General features: G+C 38.8%; 2 protein-coding genes across 2 annotated transcripts; one reads left to right on the top strand and one right to left on the bottom strand.

Moving 5' to 3' along the window:
- Positions 1-751: 751 nt before the first annotated feature.
- Positions 752-8,388, top strand: LOC133545052 (zinc finger protein 664-like). Its single transcript, XM_061890357.1, has 2 exons — positions 752-1,210; positions 5,934-8,388. The coding sequence occupies exons 1-2, from the start codon at positions 1,084-1,086 to the stop codon at positions 7,082-7,084; spliced, it is 1,278 nt and encodes a 425-aa protein (XP_061746341.1). The 5' UTR covers positions 752-1,083; the 3' UTR covers positions 7,085-8,388.
- Positions 8,389-16,254: 7,866 nt separating this feature from the next.
- LOC133545053 (gastrula zinc finger protein xFG20-1-like) lies at positions 16,255-19,448 on the bottom strand. The gene is made up of 2 exons (XM_061890358.1): positions 18,961-19,448; positions 16,255-17,087 (listed from the first exon to the last, which is right to left on the bottom strand). The coding sequence occupies exons 1-2, from the start codon at positions 19,145-19,147 to the stop codon at positions 16,291-16,293; spliced, it is 984 nt and encodes a 327-aa protein (XP_061746342.1). The 5' UTR covers positions 19,148-19,448; the 3' UTR covers positions 16,255-16,290.
- Between the last annotated feature and the right edge of the window lie 147 nt (positions 19,449-19,595).

Genomic DNA, 19,595 nt, shown 5'->3' with positions numbered 1-19,595 from the left:
ATAACCAAATGTAAATAATCAAATTTATTTCTAATGTATATACTTGTTCTTATGCTATCTGAACTCACTATGTTCTCTGCTGGCTGTACATATCCTACCAAGTCAGACCTACACTGTTTCAATGTCCTTTTCTCTGATGATGCAATTGTTGATGACTGAAGTGCTGATATCAACCAAACCCTCCTCATCCCACCCCCCAAATTTTAAATAATGTAAATAATTAAATGTATATACTTTGATGATTAACCTACGTGATGGCTGTATTATGCTGATAGTATATATTTGTACCATAATTTGATTTACGTGGACCCCGACTTAAGCAAGTTGAAAAACTTATACGGGTGTTACCATTTAGTGGTCAATTGTACGGAATATGTACTGTACTGTGCAATCTGCTAATAAAAGTTTCAATCAATCAATCAATTCTGTCATTAAAATGAATGACGCACCGGGGCGCCACTAACTGCAAGCATAATTTATTCTTTAAATGTTGACATTTTTAAACGAAGCACTTACATTTTAAGGATTCTGAAATAAATAACTTATTATGAAATAATAATTTAATTTCCATTTAAGTCTGCTGAACACATCTTTCGGGTTTGTGTACAGATCTGTGCGGTTTCATAATGAACACCGTATTTTTAATAACGTTTGTTTTGTATGTAATGGTTTATGATGACATTGTTATTGAAATACAGATGACACAAAAGAACCATGGTAAGTGTGGCAAAACAAGTTGGCAGAAGTGACGTCACATACGCGCATGCGTGGATCGATCGGGTGATAAAGCAAGATGGCGTCTGACGGAGAAGTCCTAAACGCGGGCATTATATTTCTGTATTCTTACATATATGTTGTTTAATAGAGTACACACGGTTAATAATTGTTTGTAGCCGGATACATTAGTCTGAGCTCACTTTGACACGTCTCCTGTGTACCAGCTTCTGGAGTAAGGTAGCTTGCAGCTAGTTTAGCTGGCTAGTTAGCTTAGCTTGTTAGCTGCTAACAAAGAGACGCGGAAGTTATTTAAACATCGCTAAGTAGGGAACTAATGTGAGTGTAAAGTGTTGTGATTGTGTGAAAATGTGCGAGAGAACGACAGCAAAGTATGAGGAGGAACTTTGTCCAACAAAGGAGGAGGACGAGCGACAACATCAACTACTGGATGTTTGTTATAAGAAACATCATCAAGTTGTGTTACACAGAACAGGTTTGTTTACTTCTTACTTTCACATCTTTACTAACTTTATATTTCATTATTAACACTATTCCTAAATATATTGTGTATAAGAAGTTTGGTGGTCTTGTGAGGATGATGTACATACAGTCGTGGTCAAAAGTTTACATACACTTGTAAAGAACATAATGTCATGGCTGGCTTGATTTTCCAATCATTTTTACAACTCTTGTTTTTTTGTGATAGAGTGATTAGAGCACATACTTGTTGGTCACAAAAAAAATTCATGAAGTTTGCTTCTTTTATGAATTTATTATGGGTCTACTGAAAATGTGACCAAATATGCTGGGTCAAAAGTGGGGGTTCGGGCCAGGGGGAGAGGAGGCGGCGGCGGCGATGACCAGGAAGAACTCGGAGTTGGAATTTAATTACAACACTTTATGTACATATTTGTATACATATTTATATAATATTTACATATTTATATAATATGTAACTACAAGCTCCATTCACACACAGAGTCCCATTGCTTTTTTAAATTTTATTTTTTTTTTTATTTGTGGCGGCCGTAATTTTTTTGTGGCGGGCCGCCACAGATAAATTAATGTGTGGGAAACCCTGCCTTGTTACTTATCCCAGTGCATTTGTAGAATAAACTTAAATCAATGCTTGTGCATATTCAGTAACAAAAAAAATCCCATAAATAAATATAAACAGCAATAAAAATATACTTTTAACATGCTTCTACACATTCAATTAAAGGCACAGATAACATCCATCCATCCATTTTCTACCGTTTGTCCCTTCCGGGATGGCGGGGGGTGCTGGAGCCTATCTCAGCTTCATCATAGGGCCAACACATAGACGGACAACATTCACACACCAGGGCCCATTTAGTGTTGCCAATCAACCTATCCCCAAGTGCATGTCTTTGGAGGTGGGAGGAAGACGGAGTACCCAGAGGGAACCCACGTAGTCCCGGGGAGAACATGCAAACTCCATACAGAAAGATCCCGAGCCCAGGACCGAACCCGGGACCTTGGCATTGTGAGGCACAGATACCAGTGTTTCCATATATAGGATTGGTACCTAACAGAACTAAACTCTAAGATTGGTTATCCGTATAATAAAACCATTCTTGGGCCCCTGCAGTCTACATATAAACTTAAACATCAGTTTTCTCAGGGTGGCGTGGAAGGTGTTTATCCCTAAATAAATAAAAAACTTGCTGGTACTACTACCCCTGGGCTTTCTGAGCAGGATTCTGAGACAGTCATTATATGCAACCTGGAGTTTGTGCAAGCTCTCTTTCTTGAACCTCACCCAGAGGGGTGCTGTGTACATAGGGGTGCAGTAAGCTCTAAACAAGTACACCTTCGCTTCATCAGAGCAGTAATGGTATTTTCTCACCAGTATGGCTTGGACATACAGCATTCTTCTCCGTCCAAGCATGTCAGCATCATCCTCCATCTTCTCACTGATGATGTGGCCTAAGTTTTTTACATTGTTGCACACAAACAGGGTTTGACAAGGCAAATAGAAACCTGGGAAATGAAGATGTGGATCCTCCTTGGTCCTACGTATCATTACCATACTCTTTGTGGCATTATACTTGATGTCAAACTTCATTCCATAGTGTGAGCATATGTTAAAAAGCTGGTGGAACCCTGCACTACTGGGAGATATAATGGCCAAATCATCAGCGTACATAAAGTGGTTGATGAAGGTGTTCCCCATGATGCATCATGTTCTGCATTCTCCCACTGCCTTGACAGGTCATCCATAGACAGGCTAAATAGGCCTGGTGATAGAAGCCCACCCTGCCGTACCCCCATTGCCAACTTTAAAGGGAAAGGATAAACTACTCCCCCATTTTACCTGCTTCGTCTGCCTGTTGTACCAATATGTCAGAATATACCCAGAACACCCCTATGCTTCAGATTGGTGAAGAGTTTGAGATGGTTGACTCCGTCAAATGCCTTAGATGCATCAATAAACCCTACCAACATTGTAGGGCCTGCGTTCTGTTTTTTTCTACTGCTTCTTTTAAAGCATAAATACACAAGTCAGTGCTGTACTTGCTCTTAAAGCCAAATTGGTTGTCTGCGGTGCAAATAATACCCCCAACTCTGTATATTATCACACTTTCTAGTACTTTAGATAGCATGCTGGCTTGGGCGATAGGTTGATAATTGTCCATAGTCCCTTCCTTACCAACCTTGTCTTTAATGACAGGTACTAAAATAAGTGTCAGCATAGCAGCTGGCAGGATGCCATGCATTACCAACCTACCAATATATACCTACTGCATGTACATAAAACCTCATTGGAGGTGTTTGGATGCTTTTTAAGTTCTTTGTAGGCAGAAAATTGCGACTCTAATAGCCTCTATTGTATGCAGACTTTTGATCGCATTTATTTACTATTTAGAATGCATAAAAAAAACGTGTGTTCTTGATAGGCAAAATTAAAAAAAAAGTGGTTCCCTTTTAAATGAAGTGAAATATATTTATTCAGCGCTTTCCTCTCGTGACTCAGAGCGCTTTACATAGTGACACTCGTTATCTAAGTTACATTTAAACCAGTGCGGGTGGCACTGGGAGCAGGAGGGTAAAGTACCTTGCTCAAGGACACAACGGCAGTGACTAAGATCGAACCTGGAATTGTCGAGTTGCTGGCCCGGGCCGCTCTACCGACCGAGCCACGCTGGCCTTGGAATGTTTTAAATTCTAACAAAATCTCATAAAAATCGTAAATACATCCTAGAAATGTCTCAATAATTCCATGAACAATATTTGTATTTAGAAACTTTCTAATGTAACGTGTTTCTATCTACACTTCTGTTAAAATGTAATAATCACTTATTCTTATCTTTTGTTAAAATGTAATAAGAACTTGTTTTGTTGTTTAATACTTTGAATTTAAGAGCTTTAGCCGGATTTCTGTGGATCATTACAAATAATTAACAGTCATTCAATGGACTTTGCCTAAATTATGGCCTGAAATGGTATTAAAAAGCATTAAATACGATGTCCAGAGGCATTAAAATATTCATGCAACCGTAGGCCGGAACCGATATAAATGAAAATAAACCTAATAACTTAATTCTTGCCATCATCAAAACATTGCCATGTCCGTCTGTTTCCTTCTTGGTCTGTGGATTTTAAACTGGACTAAGAGGTCTCACTCTGTGCATCGCTCTCAGCACCTGATCATGTTTATTCCACAGTAGACTTACATGAACAAAGTGAGCCTCTTGTCACTCATTCACAATCTTTGTTTCGACTACTTGCAATTCTCCTCCACACGTTTTCCTGTGTGCAGTAGTGTTAGTGACACTCACTTTAATGTTGAAGATTGAAATAGTAATGTTAATACAATGCTGTAATACAGAGCCCCAAATAACTGCCCAGGATGTGCCTGTCATATGAATTTTTAAATTTGAACCTTTTAGAATCAGCATGTTATCGTCCATTTGTGTCAAGGAGGTGAAATTAGGTCTGAAAACCTTTTGACAAGTGGACTTCATGTCCATTAGGACTTTTCAAAGTGTAAAATACTGTCAAACACGGACTTGGACGTCCGTTGTTTCCTCGATGCAAAGGATAGTTGGCACGAGCGATACGTGAATGTGAGTACATGTTTATTTATATACTAACAAAGGATGCAAAACAAAACGCGCGCACGAGGGCAGAGAACAAACTTGAATAATGAAAAAACAAAAGACTTGCACAAGGCTACAAACTATAGACATGAAACAAAAACTTGCACTGTGGCATAAATAACAAAAACTTACGTGGCATGAGCGGAAGGGAAACTAGGCCTGGCATGGAGGAATATGAGGAATATGTGAAGTTGCCAGACTGAACGCTTGGCAACTACCAGGTTTAAATAATACCAATGATAATTAAAAACAGGTGTGAGACATGAGGACAAGAGCGTGACATGAGGACCAGGTGAAAAACTAATGTGTTGCTAATGTTATAAAACAAACAAGGAAGTGCAAACATAGGAACCAATTGTCCAAAAAACAAAACCAAACATGACAAAAACGAAACATGATTTCCTGAGCGTGACAAATATCATTCGCCTTAACAGAATATTTTATTTGAAAGTAAAATAGATTATTTATTTTGTTTATGCATGACTTCCTGTCCCACACAAGCAGATTTTAGCTCAATTGAACCGCCTTGTTGTGTCGACCACTAAATATAGAAGCCAGGAGGTGGAAACTGACACATTGACTTGAAAACAAAAAACGTAACGAGTCTGTCACTTACTAACGTTGCTTGACAAAATCAATGACGAAACCTTACTTCGGGTTCAAAGCACGGAGCGAAAGGAAATACACTTTCAACCCACAGCACTCGCAGTGAGCAAACTCGAACACAAGATGGCGTCATAGCAGAGACAACAATACAGAATACAGATTTACACTATAAACGACTTAATCTTTCATCCAAGTTTATACATCAGTAACTGACATTACAATCACAAGGGGAACTGGAGCCTTTCCCTGCTGCATTCAGGCAGCAGGGAATTTATCGCAATATAGATTGTAGACCATATTGCCCACTTCTTGTAAAAAGTGGTCTTCTTTTCCTGTGAATAATAATGTAAAGAGCAGTGTGTTTGTTTTCAGGCCAATTCATATAAAACCTTGTTATTTTAAGTACATGTAAACATACTGAATGCCTCATGTTACAAAGCAAATCTGGACATTTCTCAAGCATGTTTGTCATTTTGTGTCCTGCAGACGTCTGCCAAGAACAACTCCTGCCTGAGAAACCGGAGTGTAGCTCCAGGATGGTAAAGAAGGATCCATCAAAGAAGAAGACCAGGCGCCACAGACCCTCAGGCGTCTCCTTTTCTTCTTCAACACAGACCCTTCCCTGTAAAAAGGAAGAGGAAGAGGAGGAACACAGCATCAGTCAGGAGGGAGAGCATATTGAAGGACTGGTGGAGTTCCCAGTAACTGGTGTCCCTGTGAAGAGTGAAGATTATGAGGTCAAAAGTGAAAGTGAGGAGAAGACAGAGGCGGAGCCTCCAAGCAGCAGCTCAACACAACACATGACAACAGAAGCTGATGGAGACCACTGTGGAGGATCACAAGCAGACAAGCTCTTAGCTCCACTATCAGATAGTGAGGACACAACGTCACACTCTCCTGACACTGATGATGAAGACTCTAAAGATGATAAGACATGTCACACTAACAACACTCCCTTCAAATGTTCTCACTGCGACAAAACCTTTAAATACCATAGTGATCTGAAAACACACATGATAACACACACTGGAGAAAAACCTTTTATCTGTTCAATATGTGGTAGAGGTTTTACACGAAGTCAGAGTTTGAAAATACACAGGAGGATTCACAGTGAAGAAAAACCTTTTATCTGTTTAATCTGTAGCAAAGGTTTTGTTCTAAGTAACCATTTGAAAGTGCACATGAGAATACACACTGGTGAAAAACCTTTTATCTGTTCAATCTGTGGTAAAGGTTTTGTACAAAGTAACAATTTGAAAGTACACATAACAACACACACTGGTGAAAAACCTGTTTCCTGTTTAACCTGTGGTAAAAGTTTTACACAAAGTCAATATTTGAAAGTACACATGAGAACGCACACTGGTGAAAAACCTTTTTCATGTTCAACCTGTGGTAAAGGTTTCACACATGGTCACCATTTGACAGTACACACGAGAACGCACACTGGCGAAAAACCTTTTTCCTGTTCAATCTGTGGTAAAGGTTTTACAGAAAGTCAACATTTGAAAAGACACACTAAAACACACACTGGTGAAAAATCCCATACCTGTTCAATTTGTAGTAAAGGTTTTGTACAAAGTCAATATTTGAAAGTACACATGAGAACACACACTGGTGAAAAATCTTGTTCCTGAACAATATCTAGCAAAGTATTTAAAGAAAATCAGTTTTTGAAAAAAACACACTAAAACACACACTGGTGAAGAATCACATTTCTGTTCAATCTGCAACAGAAGCTTTTGTGAAAAACCAAGCCTTGATGCACACATGAGAAGACACTCAGGAGAGAAAGTGTTGAGTTGCAGTGTGTGTGGTGAAAGATTCTCTTCTAAGTAGCAGTGTAAGAAACACAAGTGTGCTGGTGAGAACAGCAGCAACAAATGAAACTGCAGGATTTGAAATGAACTGTCGAGACTTTAATTTTGACTTTCTAACAACATAAGCACATATAACATATGTGACATTGTTGTGCTTTTGCCAGTCAAGTACATGCATTAATATGCAACATTGTGTACTTTTATTAATAATTGAGCAGAACAATTTGACTGAAAAGGTGAGAGTAAACAGTAAAAGTCATTTTTTAAATAAAATAAACATTGTATGTGTGTATGTATTGATCATACAATTTTAGACTTATTTATAATAGTGTTTTTTGTATAAAATGTAATATTAAATATTAGATTTTTTTTTCTTTCTAATTGTTAATGATCCCATAGATTAGCACCTTTATATGATATACATATGTACTGGTTCACATCGGAAACATCTTCTGGACCACTTCAGGAAGCATATTATTATTTACTTTATACATCATTAGATGTATTTTATACAATTTTAAAATGTGTGACTTTATGAATCATTTGTTAGGTCTCTAATCCATTGTATTAATCATCTTTATTACTCTCTTTTGTAATATGATAATTGTGTTGTGATTGTTTTATATGTATGTCCCCAGACCTTTATGCAATATAAAAGTGAGAGAAAATGGCTGAATTGTTTGTGGAAGGATGGTTTTATTTTTACAAACATACATTTCTGGATTGTAAAAAAAAAAATCCCCATTGTTGTGTTTTAAACTTTTTAATGTTTTTTTTTCCTTTATAAACATCCCCAAAATGTCAATATCAATCAAAGTTTGGAGTGTCGGGCAAAAGCCAATATTGTACATCTTCCCACAGAGATCTACTTTGCATAGATTCACAAAATAAACAGTTTATTTTTTTCCCCCAATTACAGAACGATCAAGTGTTGTTTTCAATTGCAAAACAATATTGTAAAAAATATTTTAAGTAGTAAATTCCAGGTTTTTTTTTTGTTAAATGAACTCCTTGGCTTCTGGAAGAATGGAAACTTTCAAGTTATTTGTATTTTTTATTTTTTTGTTTTGTTCCAGATAAAATACAATAATAAAGGAATAGTAAAGAATTGTCTAATTTCAGAGTTTCAAACCTGTAATATTGTGTCCATTCACCAAAAGCCCAGAACGTTTAGACAATAGTTCTGATAGACAGAATATGCTGTATTAAGAATATTTTGAACGAAAGCTTTTATAATTTTTTAAAAATGTTTTTGGTCTATTTGTAGGCCATACTTAATAAAATATTCAAATAATAAAACACTTTTATCGGTCAATAAGTGCATCAGCGACCAAATGCCTTTTTCAAACCATTGCTGTACAAAGATGGATTTGTTTCTCATTTTAATATAACAAACATTCCATAATGGAGTATTGTGTGTGATGAAGTTGTGTTTGTAAATTAGTTTCCAGTACAACAGCACTTGCTGGTAGGGATGGATATTGTTCACCTTTTAACCGATGCGGCACAAATTCCGGTACTTTGAAATTGATACCAATCCTTAACGATCCCACTTGTTGGTACTTTTGTGTGTTTTAATAATATTGATTGTTTGTGATAATTAAATCTCCATTTTTAATGCGACATTCCAAAAATTAGTTTGTTATGATAAATGTTGTTCTTTTGTTACATCTTGTTTTATTGTCATAGTATCATATACAAGTAAGTTTATTACAGTTGCAAGTCCAATATGCTAGATGGTGGTAGTGTGAATTCATCGTGTTTTTGTTGCGCCCAAAAAAGTGTTAATAATGTACATATTGTACTTATTACTCACAAGTCTTATTTATAGTTTTCATTAAGTAAGTTAGAGGTGTTAACGTCATGAGAAAAGCCGGCTCATGCGTTGAATTTCCCAGTTTTAAGAGATAAGCAGTAGAAAATGGATGGATGGATGTTTAGTGGCAGGCTGGAAACTGTCAAAACTCAAGCCCGCCGAGTACTTGAACTCAAAGCAGCTTTACACGGTCATAGACTGAGAGTGTGCAGACCAAGAAAGAAACCCCTGTTCCAAAGTTGCCATCCGTAAGAAGGATTTACTTATAAGACACCCACACGTTCAACCAGTTTTTGGGACAAAACTTTACTGGTCAGATGAGACTTTGCCTCACCTCCAATCAACAGTGAAAAGGCTGATCTTTGTACACAAGCAGGTTTTCCAACAAGACAACAATATTAAACACACATACAAAACTGCTTTCCAAGGGTTTCAGGCAGGTTTCTGGAATGTCCGTTCCAAAGACTCGACCTTAACCCTGCTAAACATTTGAGAACAATGTTTTGAACTGGCTCTGTGTCAAGAAAGCAAACACACTTCAATCAAATCCAAGGGAGTAGGTTTGATTTTGAGATTGGTGGGGACACAAAAGCGCTCCAAGGCAGCCCTCTGAAAGTTTACTTTTTTTCTTTTTTTTTTACATTAGCAATCATAATTTCACATCCTGCAGATGTTATAGGGTAAAGTAACTAAAATGAAAGCAAAGGAGATAACTTAGAAGAGTTCTCATCTTTACTCTTTAGTGTAGGACTGTAGTGCAACTGTGCATCATACTGTCAATGAACATAGCCTACTGTCCATCAACATCATCAGAAATACATTCATGCAATACAACATTGTAAATAAACAATAATGAACTGTAATAATCTTTTCCCCAACTTGTGTTTAAATCACTCACAATTTTTCCCTTCATCTACTTCTTTCTATTGCTGCTTTTGTACTGTAAATATGTTACATGAAACTAAAAAAAAAATAAAAAAATAAAACGGAAAGGTGAAATCCAGCGATCTGATTGGCTGTTAACCGTGGTTTAAATATTGAGCACGGCTACTATTCTAAAGCCTTATCACTGCGTAGGCTATCACTCCGCCTCAGGCACGCATGACTGGTATGAATGGAAGTTGTTGTCATGTATCCATGACAACGGACTGTTGCAGTCCGTAGAAAAAGACAGCTGATGTTTTTACGATGTTAAAAAACGGACTAAAGTAGTTGAATTCACATGTTTAAGATTAACTTTCACCTCCGGGGAGGGTTAACAATGGTAAATGGGACTGAGCATTGACTTTCACCTAGAAAAAAAGCGGAGGAAAAGACGAGATGCAGAGCTAATTTGGAGCTAACGTCTGGATAGGTGGGACTATTTGTTCCACAGTGAGGCTATTTTATTGGATAATATGTATTTCTGGTTGAATAAAACTACATTAAATTGATTGAGTATTCCTATTTCAAATTGCCTTTATTGGTAACCGTTTTATAAAAGCAATATATCACTCCAGTCCATGGTATATGCTCATTATAGCACTCTAAGGGGCGTGACTGGAGTGATATATTGTTGAATTATTCAATATTACTGAGCCTCTATACACCCTTGAAGTAACTTACAGTTTGACTCCTAAAGAAGTCTCTTATATCCAGTTTTCTTTTCATTGACATCCTTCAAAACCTACGGCACACAGACACAAACACAATGTAAATCATCCATCCATCCATCCATCCATCCATCCATCCATCCATCCATCCATCCATCCATCTTCTTCCGCTTATCCGAGGTCGGGTCGCGGGGGCAACAGCCTAAGCAGGGAAGCCCAGACTTCCCTTTCCCCAGCCACTTTGTCTAGCTCTTCCCGGGGGATCCCGAGGCGTTCCCAGGCCAGCCGGGAGACATAGTCTTCCCAACGTGTCCTGGGTCTTCCCCGTGGCCTCCTACCGGTTGGACGTGCCCTAAACACCTCCCTAGGGAGGCGTTCGGGTGGCATCCTGACCAGATGCCCGAACCACCTCATCTGGCTCCTCTCGATGTGGAGGAGCAGCGGCTTTACTTTGAGTTCCTCCCGGATGGCAGAGCTTCTCACCCTATCTCTAAGGGAGAGCCCCGCCACACGGCGGAGGAAACTCATTTCGGCCGCTTGTACCCGTGATCTTATCCTTTCGGTCATGACCCAAAGCTCATGACCATAGGTGAGGATGGGAACGTAGATCGACCGGTAAATTGAGAGCTTTGCCTTGCGGCTCAGCTCCTTCTTCACCACAACGGATCGGTACAACGTCCGTATTACTGAAGACGCCGCACCGATCCGCCTGTCGATCTCACGGTCCACTCTTCCCTCACTCGTGAACACCTCCATTTGGGGCAGGGTCTCTTCCCCAACCCGGAGATGGCACTCCACCCTTTTCCGGGCGAGAACCATGGACTCGGACTTGGAGGTGCTGATTCTCATTCCGGTCGCTTCACACTCGGCTGCAAACCGATCCAGCGAGAGCCGACTATATATATTGTTTAATTATTCAATATTATTGAGCCTCTATACACCCTTAAAGTAACTTACAGTTTGACTCCTAAAAAAGTCTCTTATATCCAGTTTTCTTTTCATTGACATTTTTCAAAACCTACGGCACACACGCACGCAAACAGACACAAACACAATGTAAATCACAGCACTGATATTAAAATCCATCCAGCTACCGTGTGGCAGGAACAACAAATGCCGAACATGTTGACAACTTACACTGACAGTTAAACTGCCTCTCGTGCGGTCGCTAGCAACTAGCATGTAGACCCGGGGCGCTCACACTTTTTCTGTAGGTGAGCTACTTTTCAATTGACCAAGTCGAGGAGATCCACTCTATTCCTATTTATGATTTTTATTTATTTATTTATGAAAGAGACATTTTTGTTAACAAGTTAATGGTGTTTAATGATAATACAAGCATGTTTAACACACATAGATTCCTTTCTTTCATGAAGACAAGAATATAAGTTGGTGTATTTGATTCTGATGACTTGCATTCATTGGAATTAGACAGTGGTGCTGATAACGTCCGCATTTTCAAATGGAGGAAAAAAAAGTCCTCCTTTCTGTCCAATACCACATGAAAGTGGTTGGATTTGGCATCTCATTTGTCCAACTTGCATACTCCTTTTTAAACACTTTGTTATGAGAGTAGCATATGTGTGTGGCCCTTTAATGTCTGGCAGCAGGTGAGTGACGTCAGTGAGTGTGCGGGTGGGCAAGCAAGTGAGAAAGCGGTCGCTGAGGGCGGGGGAGAAATACATTGGCATCAAACTCTGTAGCTTGCTAGCTTGTGCACGCTAGCTTTCTGAGACTCTTATTTTGTTAGCACAGGCAGGATGAAACAGGTCTTTTATGGTGAAGACAGGAACTGTGCAGTCGGTCTTTAGAGTTTTGACAGTAGGTACGGAGTCTCTAGAAATAAAATGTATTTCTCTGCGTCCGCCCTGTTAGTGATTTTTTTCTTAAATATGAGCTCGCAGCAGCCAGCGTCATCTCACAAGATCCTCGGGTGCCGAGAATGTCAAACAACTGACGAAAGTGAAGTCTTGGTATGATTGATGATTGCTCATTTTTATATATATTTTTTAATGCCTGGCTTGAGATCGACTGACACACCCTCCGAGATCGACCAGTCGATCGCGGTCGACGTAATGGGCACCCCTGATGTAGACTAGCTTTTACAAGCAGAAGGAGTGACAGCAGGGACAGCCAATCACACGTAAGTTAGCATGAAAGCGGCAACCAATCAGGGAGCGATATTTAGGTTAGAGGCGGGACTTCTAGCAGAGACCGACATTTAACCCTTTCTGTGCCATAATAATTGACTAAACATTACGGGCAGCGCTTGTATTGATAGTGACTACACAGTAGCGTCTGGATATTGGTAGGGACGTGTCCCTAGCGTCCCTACCCAATTCTACGCCCTTGGTTAAGTTGACTTATGGTAGTAGTACAGCTTCACAGTGGTAGAGGGGTTAGTGCGTCTGCCTCACAATACGAAGGTCCTGGGTAGTCTGGGGTTCAATCCTGGGCTCGGGATCTTTCTGTGTGGAGTTTGCATGTCCTCCCCGTGAATGCGTGGGTTCCCTCCGGGTACTCCGGCTTCCTCCCACTTCCAAAGACATGCACCTGGGGATAGGTTGATTGGCAACACTAAATGGTCCCTAGTGTGTGAATGTGAGTGTGTGAATGTTCTCTGTCTATCTGTGTTGGCCCTGCGATGAGGTGGCGACTTGTCCAGGGTGTACCCCGCCTTCTGTCCAATTGTAGCTGAGATAGGCACCAGCACCCTCCACGACCCCAAAGGGAATAAGCGGTAGAAAATGGATGGATGGATGTACAGCCTTTACCTTTAAGCTGATACTGAGGGCGACTGTGTTGACTAGTTTGACACGTGCAAATGATTCAATGTCAAGTATTGAGGAAATATGTTTGGATATGAAAATCCGTTTATTTGAAGCTATCAAAATGAAATCAAATGTAGACTATAGAACATAATGTATGCTGACCTTGGCTTGAATGGAACATTGTCACAGCAGCGAGACCTGACCACGCTCGTCGTAAACAGTTTGTGTCCTCCATGCAATTGCCCCAGAGTGCTCCCACCTGATCCCAATTAAATGACGTTACCATAACAACCGCACCATAGCAACGGTCTCATCCCTGTCAACACTTCCTGGTTCTCAAGAGAAAGTGGGCGGAGCAATCTGCCAAAAAGTAAATTCAGCATCAACAGAGGCCAGCAATCAATTTGAGAAAACTAAATAAAAACAATACAAACAAATAAGGAGATTTGGCTCCAACAGTATGCAAAATAAATCTCTGTGGGATGATGTACAATATTGGCTTTTGTCTGACACTACGAACTTTGATTTATATTGATATTGCTTTGGGGATTTTTGAAAAGAAAACACATTAAAATGTTTAAAACCCAAAAATGGGATTTTTTGTTTTAGCCATTTTCTCTCACTTTTATATTGCATAAAGGTCGTGGGACATACATATAAAATAATCAGGAAAAAAAAAATCATCATATTACAAAAGAGAGTAATGAAGATAATTAATAAAATTGATTATAGAAATCCAACAAATGATTTATAAAGTCACATATTTTAAAAGTTAATAAAAAACAACTGTTCAAATGATGAATAAAGTAAATAATAATATGCTTCCTGAAGTAGTCCAGAAAATGTTTCAGATGTGAACCAGTAAATATGTATATCATAAATAGGGGCTAATCCAGTGGTTCTCAACCTTTTTTCAGTGATGTACCCCCTGTGAACATGTTTTTAATTCAAGTACCCCCTAATCAGAGCAAAGCATTTTTGGTTGAAAAAAAGAGATAAAGAAGTAAAATACAGCACTATGTCATCAGTTTCTGATTCACTAAATTGTATGACAGTGCAACATATTGCTCATTTGTAGTGGTCTTTCTTGAACTATTTGGAAAAAAATATATAAAAATAACTAAAAACTTGTTGAAAAATAAACAAGTGATTCAATATAAATAAAGATTTCCACACATAGAAGTAATCATCAACTTAAAGTGCCCTCTTTGGGGATTGTAATAGAGATCCATATGGGATCACCAACTTAATTCTAAACATTTCTTCACAAAAAAATAAATCTATAACATCAATATTTATGGAACATGTCCACAACAAAAATCTAGCTGTCAACACTGAATATTGCATTGTTGCATTTCTTTTCACAGTTTATGAACTTACATTCATATGTTGTTGAAATATTATTCAATAAATATATTTATGAAGGATTTTTTAATTGTTGCTATTTTTAGGATATTTTTGAAAAATTTCACGTACCCCTTGGCATACCTTCAAGTACCCCCAGGGGTACGTGTACCCCCATTTGAGAACTACTGGGCTAATCTATGGGATTATTAGAGGGGAACATTATCACAATTTCTGGATGGTTATAAACCAAAAATAATCAGTTCCCAGTGGCTTATTTTATTTTATGAAGTTTTTCTCAAAATTTTACCCATCACACAATATCCCGAAAAACGGCTTCAAAGTGCTTGATTTACACCATCGCTATATCCACCCGTCTATTGTCCTGTGATGTCACTGCGTGAAGCCACCAAAAACAAACATGGCGGATAGCACAGAAAGGTACAGCATAGTAGCTCGGATTCAGACTCGGATTTCAGCGGCGTAAACGAATCAACAGATTACACATGTATTGAAACGAATGGGTGGAGTGTGAAGGCAGGTACCGAAAACTAAATTAAAGAAGAAACAGAAGCTATTGAGCCATATCACGACAGACAGCGGCACGGGGGCAAATGCGGACGAATTCGGCGATCGCCTTCTAACCAACGGTTGGTATGTGTTTGTTTGGCATTAAATGTGGGCGGAGGGAAAGGCTGGATGCAAATATAGCTACAAATGAGGCATAATGATGCAATATGTACATACAGCTAGCCTAAATAGCATGTTAGCATCGATTAGCTTGCAGTCATCAATAACAACAACAAAACTCACTTTTGTGATTTTGTTGACTTTATCGTTGGAAATGCATCTGCTTTGAGTGTCGCAGGATATCCACACATTCTTGCCATCTCTGTCGTAGCATAGCTGTCGTCGGAAAAATGTGCAGAACAAACAAGGGACTTTCGCATCTTTTGGCCACTGGTGCAACTTGAATCCGTCCCTGTTCGTGTTGTTACACCCTCCGACAACACACCGACGAGGCATGATGTCTCCAAGGTACCGGAAAACAGTCGAAAAAACGGAAAATAACAGAGCTGATTTGACTTGGTGTGTGTATATTGTTTGAGAAAATGGCGGGTCACTTCACGATGTGACGTCACGGGTGAAAGGTCATCGCTCCGACAGGCGAACAATTGAAAGGCGTTTATATCGCCAAATTCATCCTTTTAAAGTTCGTAAATCGGTTAAAAAAACATATGGTCTTTTTTCTGCAACATCAAGGTATATATTGACGTTTACATAGGTCTGGTGATAATGTTCCCCTTTAGCAATTAAAGTTAAAGTACAATAGAAATACAGATATGTAACACTTCTATATTTCAAATTATCCAATCTATAAATGAGGAAGCATTTAAAAAAGATAGTTACACAAACAACAATGTCACACATGTTCTATGTGCTGATAATGTTAGAAAGTCAAAATTAAAGTCTTGACAGTTTATTTCAAATCCTGCAGTTTCATTTGCTGCTGCTGTTCTCACCAGCACACTTGTGTTTCTTACACTGGTACTTATAAGAGAATCTTTCACCACACACACTGCAACTCAACACTTTCCCTCCTGTGTGTCTTCTCATGTGTGCTACAAGGTTTGATTGGTCACAAAAGCTTTTGTTGCAGAATGAACATGTGTAAGGTTTCTCACCAGTGTGTCTTCTCATGTGTACTTCCAAATGGTTTCTTTGTACAAAACTTTTACTACAGATTGGACAGACATAAGGTTTTTCTCCAGTGTGTGTTCTCATGTGTCTTTTCAGATGCCAAATGTCTTTAAAGGTTTTGTCACAGAGAGAACATGTGAAGTGAGTGTTGTCAGTGTGACATGTCTTATCATCTTTAGAGTCTTCATCATCAGTGTCAGGAGAGTGTGACGTTGTGTCCTCACTATCTGATAGTGGAGCTAAGAGCTTGTCTGCTTGTGATCCTCCACAGTGGTCTCCATCAGCTTCTGTTGTCATGTGTTGTGTTGAGCTGCCGCTTGGAGGCTCCCCCCCTCCCCTCTCCTCACTTTCACCTTCGACCTCATCATCTTCACTCTTCACAGGGACACCAGTCACTGGGATCTGCACCAGTCCTTTAAGATGATCTCCTTCTTGACTGATGCCGTGTTTTGCTGCTTCCTTTTTAATGTGGGGGGGCTGTGGCTCCTGCCTTCCCTCTTTAATGTGTTGGGAATGTGGTACCTCTTCTTCCTCATGTATGTTGGGAAATTGTGGCTCTTCTTCCTGCTCATGAGGTAGAAGTTCTTCTTCGACGTCTGCGGGACAGGAGAAAACAAGCATTCTTTAGAAAAGTCCAGCTTTGCTCAGTCACATGAGACATTGTCCTGCACCAACATATGATCTCACAATCTCATCAGTTTCCCCTCACAGCAGTCAGGGTACTTCCAGCTGACACATGAAGAAGACCTTCAGGGGAATTCCTTGCCAGGCCAATGTCCAATCCACCTCATTCATACAACAACATCTTAAAAGTCATTCCTGCAATCCATACTAGTTTGCTGTTCTCCCTCTGAATAAGTCATACACACACAGGAAATAATGTACCACATGCCAGCCTCCACGCAGTAGTACTAGTGATGAGCTCCCCCTGCTGGTGGACAATAATTACAGTGATTTTCACATTTATCTTGAGAGCCATGTCTACTCTAAAAAAGGACGAGCACAGTCAATATGTTGGCCAAGAAAGATGACATCTGTTTTGCTTTCATTTAGATAGTGTCACCACAGTTAAACTGGGAAGAAGTAATCCGATTACTGACTACTCCTTTAAAAGATAACTTATTTACCTTATTATTAATAATAATAATAATGGATTGGATCAATTTATGTGTTTCTAGACACCCAAATTGTGTTAGAGTGAGAACTGAGAAGACATCTTTCATGCAGTCATCACATTCAATGTGGTAAGCTACATTTAGTTATAATAATAATAATAATAATAATAATAATAACTAGAAGAAGCAATTCTTAAGTAATTACGTGTGAATGCTCCAATGCTGGAGTTGAACTGAAAGGTTGACAGAATGTAGTATGAATGTAAGAATAGTTTGAATGTTGGAATGGTTTGATTGTTGCAGAGTTTGAATTTCCACAAAAAACGGAATTTAGTTTGGATTTTGAGAAAGTGTTAGTTTGATGTTGGAATGGTTTGAATAAGCAGGAAAATGTGGGGCTTGTGCAGTTTGGAAAAATGTCACTCCGGTGGGTGTATGGATGTGTCGAAGGTACGTAGACACAGAAAAAAACTCCCTAACAAGCATGTTTGTGTGATCGACATGAAAATTTAAAGTCAATGTCCAACACATTAGTCAATCAAACAAACGGTCAATGAAAATGAAGGCAATAACTTTGCAGTCATGAATAAACCTTCTGTGTTTTTATTTTCCTTGGCTGCGCCTTTCAAACTGCATACAAAAGGTCTTCTAAGGTTTGGTCGGAAAGCGTAAAAAAGCGCACTGAAAAATTACATAAAACTTTTAACAATATATTTTTTAATTGTATCTGAATTAAAAATGTATCATCCAGTTTGTGGCTATTCTAAGGCATATTTCCAGAGGATATGCATTTTTACAGCATGTTTTAAGTAGATAGCATTTAAAAAAATAACTTCTGTGTATATTATATTGATCAACTAATTCTTATTTAGGGGGCTTTGTAAGCAGAATTGAGGCATTGACTCCATTAAAATTTTGCTAACGTTTGTTTAGGAATTAGAATGCATACACATAAAAACATATTGTCTTACGTAAGCATTGTGACAAGCAAAATAAAATAATAAAATCAGATTCCCCTTTGATAATTTTTCTACATCCTGTGAACGGGTTGATGCTGTGGTAAAAGTGAGAAAATAAATACAAATGTCAGCAAAAATGGCTGGCAAACGTTATAAAACCTGGTCAAGGACTGTTGCCAGTAAACCCAGAGAGGCATGTGTGTGTTGTAAAATTATGTTAGAATTAGCTTTATTATTTGGGTTTAGGGGGCCCCATCAAGGGACCTGCCCCCGGCCCAGCTCTGACTTGTTCCACCACTGGTCATTGTGATTATATTATATATTCCAAATGTCATTTTCTTGTTATTAGTCAAATATCAAATAAGTAAACATTTGAAAGTAATAAGTAAACAAACCTGTTTTGTGTAACACAACTTGATGTTTCGTGAAAAGAGCGTCCAGGAGTTGATTGTTTTCCTCCTTTGTTCTAGAAAGTTCCACCTCGTATTCTGCTATCGTTCTTTCTAACACTACAAATATTTCTTCAACGGCAGCAGTTAGTCGCTGATCCACCAACGCTCTCAACATTTGTAATGTAGACATTTTCACACAATCACAACACTTTACTCTCACACTTGATCTCTACTTAGCGATGTGTTGATAACTTCTGTTAGCAGCTAACAAGCTAAGCTAACAAACGAGCTAAGATAGCTAGCAATAAACGAGCACAAGAAGCAGCAAAGTGCTTCTCGCGCACCGGAACGCATTTAAACTTGAACAAATAATTACATACGTATTTTATATGACATTAATATTTACAAACTGGAGAGCAAATAAAGACGTTGCTTATTTCTTTCTGCGTCAATGCGCTTTCACGGCAGTTCGCACACTTGACGTTACAAGACGGAACCACTCTGCTCTCGCGAGATGTGTCATGCGCAGGAGAGTCAAAGGAACGTTGGAGTTTGTTTGAATATCAAGACAGACAGATATATAATAACCAATATTTTTTAACTCCAAATTATTTTAATAATACATATGTTAATACATA

Source organism: Nerophis ophidion, linkage group LG28 (genome assembly GCF_033978795.1).
Source record: "Nerophis ophidion isolate RoL-2023_Sa linkage group LG28, RoL_Noph_v1.0, whole genome shotgun sequence".
Classification (NCBI taxonomy): Eukaryota; Metazoa; Chordata; class Actinopteri; order Syngnathiformes; family Syngnathidae; genus Nerophis; species Nerophis ophidion.
This window is presented reverse-complemented; position numbering and strand designations above follow the sequence as displayed.